The sequence below is a fragment of the Danaus plexippus genome, chromosome 26 (assembly GCF_018135715.1).
Source record: "Danaus plexippus chromosome 26, MEX_DaPlex, whole genome shotgun sequence".
NCBI classification, from domain to species: Eukaryota; Metazoa; Arthropoda; class Insecta; order Lepidoptera; family Nymphalidae; genus Danaus; species Danaus plexippus.
In genome coordinates this window covers 5,522,740-5,537,382 of record NC_083554.1, presented here as the reverse complement: position 1 = coordinate 5,537,382, position 14,643 = coordinate 5,522,740, and the positions used below count along the sequence as shown (strand labels likewise).

Here is a 14,643-nt window from a genome sequence, read left to right as displayed (position 1 = left end):
TTGATCGCCAGTGCTACCAGACTACTATTGATATAAGTTCCGTTTTAATGTGCGCGAGACGATTCCATCAAAGGATTTATACCGAGAGGAAGAAAAATCCGTTTCGATTATCATATTGGTGTTGAAATTATTACAAAGAATAATAAGAGCGTAGAATGATTTCAAATATTATTTTCAGTGTTGCGATAGTCTTCCAAAGAAATTTTCATATTTTAAAGCTATTAATTCAGTGGAATATAGAATAGGTTAACTGTTGTATGTCAAACCCCGCCAGAATATAATTTTTAAAATTATGCATATAAATTATATAGTATTTTATGTTAAAAGGCGTTTCTTGTATGACATCCTTAGCTAAGTCTTATATTTCTCCTGAAATATTCTTAATTAGGACTTACGAGATGAAACACTTTCTTCTGTCTGTCCGAAATCATGGTTGCTTTAAAGGAATCGAACCGTCGGGATTGTGTAGATATAAAATTAAAAAAACGCGTAGTATCCGAAAAACTTAGTTTCATTTAAATATAAGTGTATTAATTTTCTTCAAAACATTTTTCCTTACACTTTTTTTTTGTATTCAGTATTTGTACATTATACAATATATACAAGTAACATTTGTCATTCTTGATTGTACATTATAACATATTAGCACGTAAATATGTTGTACATATTAATAGATTATTGAGTAAACTGTGTTATAGTTGTCAATTACTCAACTTAACCGAACTATTAAGTTATTTATAACTCGCGCTAACCGTAATCTGTTGATCCGCTAACCGTAGATTCATGGTTCGATTTACGATATAAAGCGCTGTATTTAATTATTTTTGTTCTTTTAAAAAGTATATTTTTTATAGCTTTCGATAAATCTAAAAGGCTAATTAAATAAACATAAAATAATACGGTTAATTGAATGTAAAAATTCATAATTTGTTTTTTCAATTTTGAAGGGCGCAAGTATATAACACGTACAAATTACTATGAAAAATTTAATAACGGATACGTGTTTTGTGGTAAAGCTATCTGTAAGTGTACATCAAAAGTTTACTGCTTAAAGGTACAGCCGTTCGCCACGATATACGAACTATAAACATCGGTATAAAATTCTTCAATCACTGAGCCGTCAAGTACCGACAACAAAACAACGAGCGTTAATGTTTGACAGATCCGATTGGTTTTAGATGGGTTCAAATTAACGAACTTACGAACCTGGGAATATTTGATACAGTCAATTATAAAAATATATGTATATGTAAAACTAAAAATTAATTCGTTTGTACGTATAATGAGTTTGTTAGCCACATTTTCAAGTAATCTAAACGGTTGCGACCAAAATTTACATAACATCAAGGGCAGAAGAAATAATATGATGGTTCTGAAGAGTATTTGTATAAGTTTATTAAAATTTTCGGCATGTTTTTGTATTATTTCAAATACAATATGCGAGTAAAGTTGCAAAACTAATATAGTGTATTAGTAATAGTTTCATTTCATTTTTACGACCATCTTGACATGATCTTTGACATGTGTCACAGATGACAAGCGCTCGTAAATCTACAGCATGTTGCCAGCATCAATTCTACATGTTCATAGCTTTGTTTGTGTCTGATTAATAGATTATTAAAAAATATAAAAACAATATATAAGTTCTATGGTTATGTAATATTATTATTGTTTATTATTTCGAGATGAAATCTCGCGGCAACTCTGCCAATAGCTTAATAAAGTGGAGGCTGAATGTATAATTTGCCCCATTCATTCGCACCCGTCTCGTTATAAACAGCCTTTAAATATTTATACTTAAAGCGATTCAATTAAAAACTTCTTTTTTTTATTATTATGAAATTGATATATGAATTTCAACTCAATTTTATTTAATACTATATTAATATAAAGGTATTTCAGACGATAGAAATATTTCTTATAAAGGAATATGAGATGAAATTAATATTTTTTTTCTTACTTACTTACTTTAATCAAAATCTAAATATTACTATTCAGTTATAAAATAAAGTTTAAACGTTTGTTCCAGTGATTTTGAGTGAAAATAAATTTTAATATAAAATTTCGATCTCATTTTCATTCCGACGTCAGCTTGAACGGTATTTAAAAGTCGTTTTAGAAACTTCTAAGTACCAATAATTGTCTTATTAGTACTCTAAGAAAAATTACATCACTAGAACGTAATAAACAAGTTCTATTAATTCCATTTACAATACAGATAAAGGCAGTAACTCACTTTACGAATTCTATAAGTTTGTAGCACAAAGAAATTAATTGAATCCCAGCAACGTGTGTAACGGCGCTAAAGATTCCGACTTATAACGCAAGTTACGTAACAATTGTTTGATCTCCTGAGTTCTCATCTCATCTCGACGCCTTCAGCTACCTTCAACTACAGTTAATTTAAATGTGTTAATATAATTGAAGATTATTTTTTTAAATTACATTAAATTAAACCACGAAATAGTATCATAATAAGCAATTATAACATAAATAATTTTTATACGAACATAACAATGTGGTGATTAGAATATGGTTTGACAGTTTACGGAAAGAAAATTATTAGTAAAAGCTATGTCCATTGATAATGACGGTGAGGCAGAGCTATCATAATTCATATTAAAAATCGATACGTTATTACAAATAACGTCGATACAACGAATAGTCGAATAGCAAGCTGGCTCATATTCAATTATGCAAATACCTCTGCCTAAATAACACAGCGGGCATTAATTCGAATTGCTTATGAAACATTTGATGAAATTTTCATATAATTCTGCGAATGTAAATCATTTGACGCGTGTTCATTTTATACGATATGCAATCAATTTGGAACGCATAGTTCTAATGGAATGAAAATTTAAAATACGAAGCCGGTAAATTCTATATTTAAAATTCGTTATAAACATTTCTAGATAATATTATACAGAGATTTTTTTTTTTATTTATGTACACAAAATAATTGTCTTGATGTTCAGAATATAATCGGTTTAAAATTTACCTCGACTCTGTTTGACATCAGAGGCTTGAGTTGTTTGTAATGAGAAAAGTAATGTATCATTTATAATGTCTTATATTTTTTTTGTCCATTAATAAGACTTATAAAATCTATTGTACATATTTAGCTATTAAGAAATATTATTAAAAAAAAAACTTAAACTTTAAGTTTTGTTTTTTGGGCTTAAATTATTCAGACACATTCATATTTTTTTGCATTAAAAATATTGAAAAAATTAAATATAAATTATTTATATAAAAAAAATGTTTTCATAGCATTATTTTATCTAATTCTATTAATTATCTATAGTTATATTAAAAAAAATAGCAAAATAATTCCCATATTCTACTACTGTATTCTGTAGTCTGCTGTATATTATGCTACAACAAGAGAGTAGTTCAGAAAGAGCTGATGGACGCCATACGCTTAATAAATTCATTCAAAATTAAGTTAAACCACTAAAATATCACAGAAGCATATAGTCCGTGTTATCTCCACAACGACCGAAACATTTAATCCGCAAAGTTGATTGTGACTGGCGCCGCCGCTACAAACCACGCAGTCGCAAACTCAGAACTAAACCTAAACGAAGTTATATTTAACTAGAACCAGTTAAATGTCAAAGTAACCGCGATTAATCGCATTGATTATTGAGAATTTGTGTTTAACTTCATGTTTAACATTTATCATAGCTTCCCGGTTCATAAAATATCACCACGAGACGGTTTGGAGTTATCTTAACATTGGATCTTTATTGCTAATCGTATTTATATGTCAAATGTGACATTCTGAACTACGAATAATAAAAAAAACTTGTGGAAGTCAACGGACATTATACTTATTTCAATAATAAGAGTATCAATAGAAAGAACATATATATTTAAGAATTATTTTTCAATGATATTAATTTCTACATTTAAATAATTTATAACTGGCACTATATAATTATTTAATCTCAATAAAAAAAAATAACACTCAGCACAGATTAAAAACATAGATAAAATATTATCATGTCATCTTTAATTAAAAAAAATACTAAGTTAAAAATGTATGTATTAAAATAAATATAGCAGTATTATGTGGTCATGGAAAATTGAACTTATGTACGTCACTGACATTTAAATTTCAATTTCTTTGATAATTAATTAAAAAAATATAAAATACACAGCAAAAATAGAACACGAGCGTAGAGCACGTGAGAGACACAACAATGGCGTCTTGGAGTAAAGCCTAACGCATCAAAGAGTGTCCCGTAAATAGATATCGAACGGTCGACCTACATGACCTATGCCATTATAAGTTCAAGCTAGCAAAAAAACTAATCGCTCTTTTACAATATTATTTAAAGTTTTATATCACTTTGAAAATTGATTATCTTAATTTGGTAACATTTAACCATCACTAACAAGGGGCGAATTTAAAATAAAAATGTTCATGTGTCTGCTCATTCTAAAGTCCATGTTGGTCTTACATGACACAAAAGGATGAGTAAATAAGACGTCCTCGTGAAACCTAACAACCGCGTCAAGATTGTAGTTATTTTAAAAATCATTTATATTTCCTTTTCTTATCTTTTCTTCTACTCTTCATATCTTATATTTTCTTTTAAGTCACAATTGTGCTGTTATATAATAAAATAAAATTATTACTAAATATGTTAAACATTCCAACCACATACAATACTGTTAATAGATAGATGGAAAAAGGTTTTAATCATTTAAATGCTGTATTCATTTTCCTGATTCACTAAACAAACATATATATACCGCAAATTTGTATAAACTACAAATAAAGCTTTGTACTGAATAATCAGTTGACATTCGAATAACGAACAACAAAATGACGTATGTTTTATATGACAAAGAAGTCAGAGGTTAAATTATTTTCATATCCTTGAATATGTTAAAAGTTGTATGATAAAATATACTTAAATATATTATGTAAATAAAATGGGACGAACATTTTTATTATATGAACTGTTGCTATAACGTAATAATATATAAATCAGTTGTGTATGCATTTCGTTTTTTTTTTAAATATTCATTAATACCAGACTCATCGGATTGTCTAATGAAATCTTAAACTATTAGGACGTTATACACTATGTATATTTAAAATATGTATATTTTGTTTCAGGATGCGTTGCTACTTAGCAGCATTATGTGCCGCACTTGCTGCACTAGCAGTCGCCAAAGCTGCTGTAGCAGCTGCCGACGCACCTCGCGAACAAACAAAGGTAGATACAAAACGAACGTGTGATCGAATGAACGAGTTGATGAATGAAAGAATGATTGAACGATAAAAACTAAGATCGATAATTGTTTCTTTAGTGATAATGTCAAAGTAATTTTATTTAAATCATACATTGTAAGCCTTGAACATTCTGAAATTTTCTCTTAGTAAATATTCGGCGACAAAAAAAATCTCCCGCATTAGCTTTATTCCAAGGAAACTTATCTTTAGTTTTGTACTCAATTATTAGTGGAAGGTATAAAATATTAATCCAGGTTACATTATATAGTACTCCTAATAATTGTTAAGTATATAATATAGTTAATTAATTTGAATAATAGTTGTCGGAACAACACGAGATAACACAAAAGATTATAATTGCTGAGATACAATCACTGTCTCCAACAGACTGCATTACAACGTCAAATTGTTCTGTCAAATTCAATGTGTATTGTATTAATTAATAAAAGGCCTGAACTTAATAAAAGTCAGGAAATTATTATTATATAGTATAATAATTATATAGATAAAATAAAATGACCTTCGATTGGCTTGCGAGGAAAAAAATCATGGACTTTTTTATTGTTTTTAACTTGGTCTTGTTTAATCGATTGAAATTTTAGTCTGTTTTGCATTCTACGGAGGTTTTATTTCATAATTGTAGTTATTTATAACGGAACAAAAACTGAGATATAAAAATCATTTTAATCTATATACATGTCAATCATAAGAAATAAATATTTCGTGTTAAATTTTTTTTTTTTTTTTTGCTATAAATGGAATTTAAAAAAATATTGTTTAAAGATTTATAATTTTTATGAGATGATAGTGTTAAAGGATGTGTGTAATTATGTTTCTATATATTAAAGTGTTATAAAATTTTAAGAGATAGATCATATCTTAATAAATTTCCATAGAGAAACAAAAAACTCTTTTAGAGAGCGAGATAATAACGATTACAATCACAGCCGTCAGAAATGAAACACCTCAATACCTTTGTTAATCTGTGCTGTGCCATTTTAAAGACTCGATAAAATTCAGTCTAAATTTAAGATACACGTGTGAACATTTGCTTATATCCATAATGACACGTGGAAGTATTTGATTGAGACTTATTTGAATGAAATGTATCTTTATAACATTTAACGCAATCCAATAATAGTTTAAATTTCAACATACCTACTAGTGAGTAATGAAGGGTGATTTCGTTTTTGATTGACGTATTTGATATATATATATAACCTTTTTAGACGTATTTGGTTATAATTGTTTTAATATTTTCAATTATGGCTGAATCTCAACAACAAGTAACAAAATTTAAATTCAGAATAGTTCCAATCATTGCAATAAATTATGAAAAAGGTAGAAATTAAAAGATGGTATCTAGTATAACAGATCTACACCATTTAAATTTCCATTAGCAAAATTAAATTCATTTCATAATCTGCATAACAAACAAGCTGACTGACGGTGCGCTAATGGTAAAACAACGTTTATTCTTAAAAAAAAAAAAGTGCGATCTTTAGAGCGGGAAAATATTGCCATTCACATAATTGTTTTTTGAAAAATAATTTATCTTGGCTTCTATTATTTTATACTCTACTTTTTTTACTTCTTTAATTAAACTAGTATTATTATGTCTACATTAGCGTTTTTTTTTAATCGTCAGAATCCATTTAGCTGTTTCAGATTAAGAAAAAAGAAAGTGAATATGTATAAAGCCTATCTAATGAATATATTATTTTTGTAATTGTAAAATTATAACCTTTGTATATTTGTATTTCTAAACAAATTCCCTTTGTTAACTTTATCCCTAATGGGATAGTACCCGGCTTGACGGTAAATACATAATTTATTAAGTCACAAATATATTTGTTTTGAACATTGGCCAGACATTACATTAGGATACTCTAAAAACTTTATCTTAATACTAATATTATATAAAAAAAGTCCAAGGAACATTTATATAAAGATAAAGAAAGGCTCTTTTACGTAAAAGATAAAACAAATATCTTTTATGTAAAAGAACCGAAGGATTATGGACAGGATCGATAAAAAAAAATTCATATCATAATTTTTTGTATATAAACCATTAAATTATTTTTTTATTTTTATCTATAAGATTCTTTATTAATATTTAAATCGTTTGCTTTGATTCACGTTTAATGAAAACTCCAAGGAGCTATTGTTTCGTTTTTATTTCAATTACACCTCTATAACAGAAAGAGTAGTCATTTTATTTTTCTTCAACAAACAGTTATGAAGCTGTTGTTTCTTACAAAGGTTTTCCACTGAAGCCTAGGAAGTGCTCCGGATGTGAGAAGCTTATTGTAATAAAAACGAACGCATTTTCAAACAAATTGTTCAGCAGATCTTTAAAGCCACATAGGAATAGTTTTATTCTTACTATACTTGAATAATAGGCTTCCCCGGAAACAAGAAACCAACTAAAACATTCTATACAGAATTAATTAGATGCTTCCTAAGAAACCGCGACAAAACAATTAACAATCTAACCGCGTATTCCTTTATCTAAAACAGTCATGTGGAGCAACAAAAATTCCCAAACAAAACCAATACAAAATCCAATCCGAACCGATTCAATGGATACAAAACGATCCAGCCAAAACATAATCCTCCTTGATTACAGAAAGAATATGTGACTTAGAATGATATTGGCTTAATGTATTTATATTAAGAATGACCCTGATATGAATAATGTATGGGAATCGAAACAGTCGGCCAGATCGTATAAAGTTAACGACGAAGAGTTTCTTGCTAAGACCAGTCAGTTTAAGATATTGTTAAAAACATTCACCAGACCATCTACATAAAAGATTGAAATTCTCATTCAGTAAATCAAGTCAATGGCGAAGTTTGTTGTCAATAAAATGTTTTTTGTTTAAGGATGAATCTGACATTGAACTAACGGAAGAGGGTAAACGAGCATGGGCTAGTTTACACGGAGGTGGTGGGTGGGGCAAACGGGGATGGCAGGACATGAGCTCGGCTTGGGGAAAACGGGGCTGGCAGGATCTAAACTCCGCTTGGGGAAAACGGGGCTGGCAGGACCTTAATTCAGCTTGGGGGAAGCGAGGATGGCAGGATCTTAATTCCGCTTGGGGGAAACGAGGATGGCAAGACTTGAACACGGCATGGGGCAAACGCGCTTGGAGGGACCTTTCACAAACTCCATGGGGAAAGAGAGGCTGGCAAGATCTGAACTCCGCTTGGGGCAAACGTGGCTGGCAGGACATGAGCTCCGCTTGGGGCAAGCGTGCACCAGTGCGTATAGTATTATAAATTACATATACGTTATATATTTTTTTGTAATTTATATGGAATTTATAGGAAAAATGGTCGAATTTCCACGGCTCGTGGGGCAAACGCAGCGGCCCTGAGCCTGATTACGAAGACTATGAAGTCGTCTACGAACATCTCATGCCCTCACAGGTAATAATAGAGCGATAAATCACCAGATTATACTACATTGAAGAATATTTACCCTTGATATACTATTTTACAACCCCATAAAAATTAACATTTACAATTATATTTCCAACAAAACTTAGACATCTGGTATTAATTATAATAAGCCAAACAAAATAGCCAATTAAATAAAAAATTCGTTTCCTCTTTAAGACACTTCTCTTCTCTCCCCTTCAAATGAAACGTACTGGAACGAAAAAATATAAGCCAAATGTATACATGTTACGAAAATAAAATAGGTTGGCAACTAAGTAATTGCGGCTTTAGTTGAATTTTTAAGTTTGCAAACATAGTACAAATGTAAAATACGTCTTGTTACTTTATAGCTGGCAATTCAGCTGTCAATCAATAAAGAAAATTGTAACGATAAGGCTCAAAAGGACTCGTATCCAGAGCCGTAAAAACATTTATAAAAAAAAATCAATAAAAAAAGTTTTTGATCGGTTGCGTAGTTTTTGTTCTGCCTTCGTTGAAAAAAAATTACCCGTTTAAATGTAATGCTTGATATAATTTAGAAAAAAGTCTAATATTTATGTATCTTTTAGAATATAGTGAGTTTAATTACATGTCGATATTAAAAATTCTATTGCAATCACCGACTCATACAGTCAGCAAAGATATATTACAGAAAATATTGCGGTCTCGGCCGTTGGCTATAACTCATCTTATAAAATGTTATTAATACCTCCAGGTAAGTTTTAAAAAAGAGATATATAGATTAATACGTTTTAGATAATAACAAATATTGAAAATCGTACATATTCCTACGTTCCTTTAAAAGTTTCAATTCAAATTTTCTATCCATTTATTAACATAATTCATTGGTTTAACAGCTAGACGGAGATATGATCGAAAGTCCAGAGAAGAAAGCATGGTCTTCCTTACACGGAGCCTGGGGTAAGAGACCAGTCAAGCAGGGGCAGTATAACAGCGGTAATTATACTATTTACTATAATTTTCACACCACAATACATATAATGACCTCACGATAAATGCCTACTTAACCGATGACAGACATAAGTCTTAAGTCCATAGTATTATTATTAGAATTGGAGGACATAACATAAACAATTCAAATATATTCATAGACATTCTTAAAAAAATAACTCTTTCTTCGATGTTGTTGAAAACTTTCTTATTTCATACGGTACCAATCTCTCACGCTTTTTTATAGTTTAAAGATTTATACGTCTTTGTAGTGTACAAATATAGGAATGAGATTGGTTCTTTGTCGTTACAATTCCTGTTTTTATTATATATTCTTATTTGAGTAATTATGTCAATTAATGGTGATATTGGAATAATAATCGATCGTTTACCGACGCCTGATTGATGCGCCATACACTTGATTGATAGCCAATTAACTTATAATTAAATCGCGACCCACGATTCTAATACAAATCTTTTGAACAATCATTAGTTCAATAATATTGGCTGAATAGGCTGTTACTGAGATAGTACGTTCACCACCTACGCCTACATTTCCACCTGTCAAAAGATGGAATGACAGTCAAGCACTATCCAGTCGAATTAAAAAAAAATACCTCTATTTTAATACGTATATTTTTGATCTAAACGGAACAATTCATATTGCATATTCTAAGTACTATATTCGTAATGCAATGACAGGCAGTTGATAAAAAAAAAAATATATATCCTTTGTTCCTTATTATTTATACTATCAAAAATGTTAGACGTTATATAGTATATTATTAATCTGTCAGCATTGAATGCTTTATATATAATTTATTAAAATATTTAAAGAATGAATTAATATCACGGAATAGATCCGTTATTAAAATACTTCGCTGTCGACTGTTAAAATCAAATTATTCGATATTATCGTCGTCTCATTAAGTGTATTATACATCGGTTTTATTATATTCATCTTTAAGGACATATTGATGTTGAAGAAATATCTGTAACTCTCGATACCTTTATTTTAGTAACAGATACGAGAATTTAATAAATTTCTGTTTCAAAACGATTTCTTAATCAGTGTCGTTTAAGGGATGTGTTCTATTTTTAAATTTAATAGCAATTGATAGAAGGTCTTCTAGGTATGTAAGAGAAGTAACATAGATATGACCCAACAGGATCGTATTACTGGAAGCGAGAACCAGGCTGGACCAATTTAAGAGGAATGTGGGGCAAGAGGTCACCGCAGAACGACCTGATTGAGGAGAACGGTAACCTCCAGCCACTACAACTAGATCTGTGTTGCACTACTAGTTCTCTTTCACACCTGTTTCACTTAGACTCTTCTAGAATTCTTCCTTCCTGGTCTTTGTTAGAATAGTTGGTGTTAGTTGTCATTTAGTTTTGTGTACAAGCATCAGCGGGAACTGCAAGAACAACTTCAATTTGAAGTTACACCGAAATTAATCTAGCAGTAGTTTGATGTATAGACTTTATTCAGCGATTCTATTTCTCAAGAACAAAAGATTGTGAAGTAGGTATTACAAATGCATTTCGTTCAACGCTTGAAAGGCGGCGGAAGGCCTGCGCCAGCTTTGTTCATGGTCCAATCCTTTTGTCCCTCCAACTTCTTTCCTATTGTCCCTCGCTGTAATACCTTAAGTTACATCTGTGTGTGTCTATAACAATCTGGTTACCCCCACTTTCTATACGCCTGGTGCCACAAAAAATATTCATAAAAGTATCGAAATCCGCTATAAAATCAAACGATAGAACTAAGCCTTAGTAATATAAGCAGAAGAATACAATAAAAAAAAGTATACAACATCCTTTATGCCTACAAAACTTCCTTTATAAATTCTACTTAATATACATACTTAATGCTTCTGCTTTCCTAGTCAATTTACTAAGCGGTTGTATATCCAACTTCAAATACAAATATAACTTTTTATATATCAGTATAAAACAATTTATTACTAACAATCATTTAATGCACTTTATAGTTCTCTAAACATCAGAAGTACATGTAAATAATATTTTAAATTTAATTTACGTATTTTTTAAATAGGATACTATTATTTTTTTTTAATCCATATCTTATATACAACCTTGTCACTAACGTGTCTTATTACGTTCGGTTAAAAATTATTTATTAATTAATCAAAATAGCTTCAAATAGATACGAACAATTAAAATCATCCATTGAAGAAGATACAATACAATATAACGCCTATAACAGCCGTCCCAATTATAGAGACATTGATTTTATCAAATAAACATCAGATATCCGATAATATTAGCGTCATATAATCTAAAACAAACTGATATCCTAAAAATAATATGGACCAAGCGAATTACGAGAGCATCTGCAGTGATGCGGAACGGGCAGCCTTCCAGTGAAAAGACAGGTTCATATATATTAGGACCGTATTTAGCTGGGGGATTCTGGACTAGCGACGCGAGAAAATATCTTAGGGCGCGCACCCTGTATCACTTACATTGAATAAAAATTAATTTGAACGCATTCGTTATCTCTGATATAATGTTTCATTGTTTGAAATAATTATTAAAATTATTAATATAATATTTATCTTGAAGTGTATTATGTATTTTGATTTTTTTGTTATATTAAAATTTATCATAAAGCCTTAATATTCGTAAAGTGTGTCACAGCCCTTAATAAAACCTTGCCGACGTTTTTGGAAAGTCACACCTGTTTCGCTTACTACACTCTGACTAACGAAAAAAAGATTCTGTATTTCGTTATCTGTTGATATTATTCGTGTAAAATAATATTAATTACACCTTTGAGTAAATTAATTAATTTTGGTATGAAATTATTATCCAAACTATAAATATGAAACAATTTCTTGCCAGTTATAAAATATAAAAATCGTTTAATTCAATTCACAAATAAAGTATTCGAAAAACAAACAATGATCTGTTTGTATTCGAAAACTTTGAGTGACCTAAAGCAGCTTTGAGACAAAAAACATAATAAAATATATTTAAATGATTCTAAAACACAAAACATATTAATTATAACTTATTAGGAACTTTGAAGAGCCCTTCATGAAAGCGTCACAGGACTTTAAAATACAAAACAACTTTTTCCTACGAATGTTCATTAAGTTAATCAGTTGCCTCCCAACCAGGCTCCCTCAAACTCGGCCATAATTAATTCCTTCATACAGACTCGGGATTTTAAGCAGATATTAAAAGCTTATAAAATAAGTACGTTTTTAAACAAAACCCGAAAGGTTTCACAAAGAATTCCCCGCATTGTGTGACGGTAAGAATGTGTGTTGAGCTCGTTTAAACCGGATAACAAATTCTGGTCTAAATAACTGAGTAATTTGAAATATTTTGAGGTTTTACTTTCTAATATTTTATCTACTAACAATCGTTATAATAGGTTGTGTATTTTTATCCAGATTTGAATATAGTGCATTAATGTTCAGTCAATTTAGGTGCTTTCATAATTTCGTCAACACTTTTGTTATGACCGACTTAAATAATTTTGGAACAACGGTGGAGGCAGTTACTGAAACAATTAAATAAAACTGGACTCATATTTAGCAAATCCAGCTATACGTAAAGATTACAGTGGAACATAATAAATTTAAATACGTAATATATATATATATATATATATATATTTTGTATCACACGTGATGCGAGCTCATATTTTAAATGATATTACTTTCCATAATTTAAAATACTGTAGATGCGAAATATAATTTGTGGATTTATATTCAAATTGAAATTTCACCGTGCGTGTTTAAAACATATTTTCATACAAGCTGCCTTTTAATGAAAACCATTGTTTGACGAGGCCGGTCAGATTACTGTAAGTTGCATAGTCAAATAAAAACTGTCACTTTTTAGGTTATTCATGGTAAAAACCTTCACGATGTAGATTTATAGATAACGTTTGAACGGTATGTACTTAGTTTAACGATTGGATCTCGTTCTTAGGGTAATATTTGCCTGTGTGTAGGTTAGTGTATTTTTTTAATGTATATTTGTTTACAGTGATACTTATATCGATTTATGTATAATTTTTAATAGATGTTAAGGTTTTTAATGTCGGTGTAGAGTCTGAGCCGCAGCGTGGCTTAATTCGGGTCGTGTCAAGACAATTTCATAATTTATTTCTCTATTTCTGTTTACAGATGGCGCCACGGATGAGGCCTAGACTACTGGCTACTGTTAACGACAATCTCTCATATCCAAATTAAACTGTCACCATTTTAATTTTCGTCTTCACACAGTGAAGTCATTGTACTTTGGCGGTATTAGTTCCTAATTTGTTTCTGTATAGGCTAGCTGAATTATTTGAAACAACTGACGAGCAATGTCTCTGGAAATTATGGCTTTCTGAATAGCGTACAAATGTAGCTCTTATAATGTCACCTTCTAGATTAGAATAAGTCTTATTCCAAATCCATATCTACAACGCTAAAACAAACGATTTTGATTACGCGCTTTTTTTTTAAATTAAAAGATTAATTCAAACATATGAAGGCCGCAGATTAAGTTGCAGATACGACTTTTCGAATAAGACTTTGAATTATTAAATGTTATTTTTACTATCTGTATATGTAGCTTTAAGTTGACGCTGTAACTGTTCATGTACGGCTATCTAAATAAGTAATTACTATATATGTATGGGCTAATTGTATTTTAGTAAAGTTGATGTACTTTAAGGGCTTCGTTCTATGTTAACGTTTGTCCAATAAAAGTTTATTCCAAGACGATCTTGCTTTTATTTAAACCTGAACACATCCGTAATAATATGACACTTGACAGTTAATTCAATTTAAATATAACACACGTGAATGAATTAAAAAAGGTCATATTAATTCTAAAATCTGTGAATTTCCTATAACCATTTAAATTTAACCAAAATGATTATAAACATTTTTCCGTTTTACTAAAAAGAAAACATTGCTATCGTAATATAATATGTCATTTATAAAATTTGAAAGAAATATATATTAATA

At 29.9% G+C, this 14,643-nt stretch overlaps 1 protein-coding gene across 3 annotated transcripts in view; it reads left to right on the top strand.

Annotated features, from left to right (window-relative positions):
* Nucleotides 1-14,395, top strand: part of LOC116774518 (prothoracicostatic peptides) — a 32,720-nt gene extending 18,325 nt beyond the window's left edge. The window contains exons 2-7 of one of the 3 annotated variants that reach the window (XR_009753241.1): nt 5,135-5,234; nt 8,138-8,515; nt 8,582-8,683; nt 9,553-9,652; nt 10,802-10,908; nt 13,813-14,395. Coding sequence is in view for 2 of the 3 variants with exons in the window: in XM_061524932.1 (XP_061380916.1) it covers nt 5,136-5,234; nt 8,138-8,515; nt 8,582-8,683; nt 9,553-9,652; nt 10,816-10,908; nt 13,813-13,835 (795 nt within the window). In the remaining variant the exon portion in view is untranslated. The remainder of the gene's footprint in view (nt 1-5,134; nt 5,235-8,137; nt 8,516-8,581; nt 8,684-9,552; nt 9,653-10,801; nt 10,909-13,812) is intronic. The other 2 variants (XM_061524932.1, XM_061524933.1) reach the window with 2 other exon arrangements.
* Nucleotides 14,396-14,643: the final 248 nt, after the last annotated feature.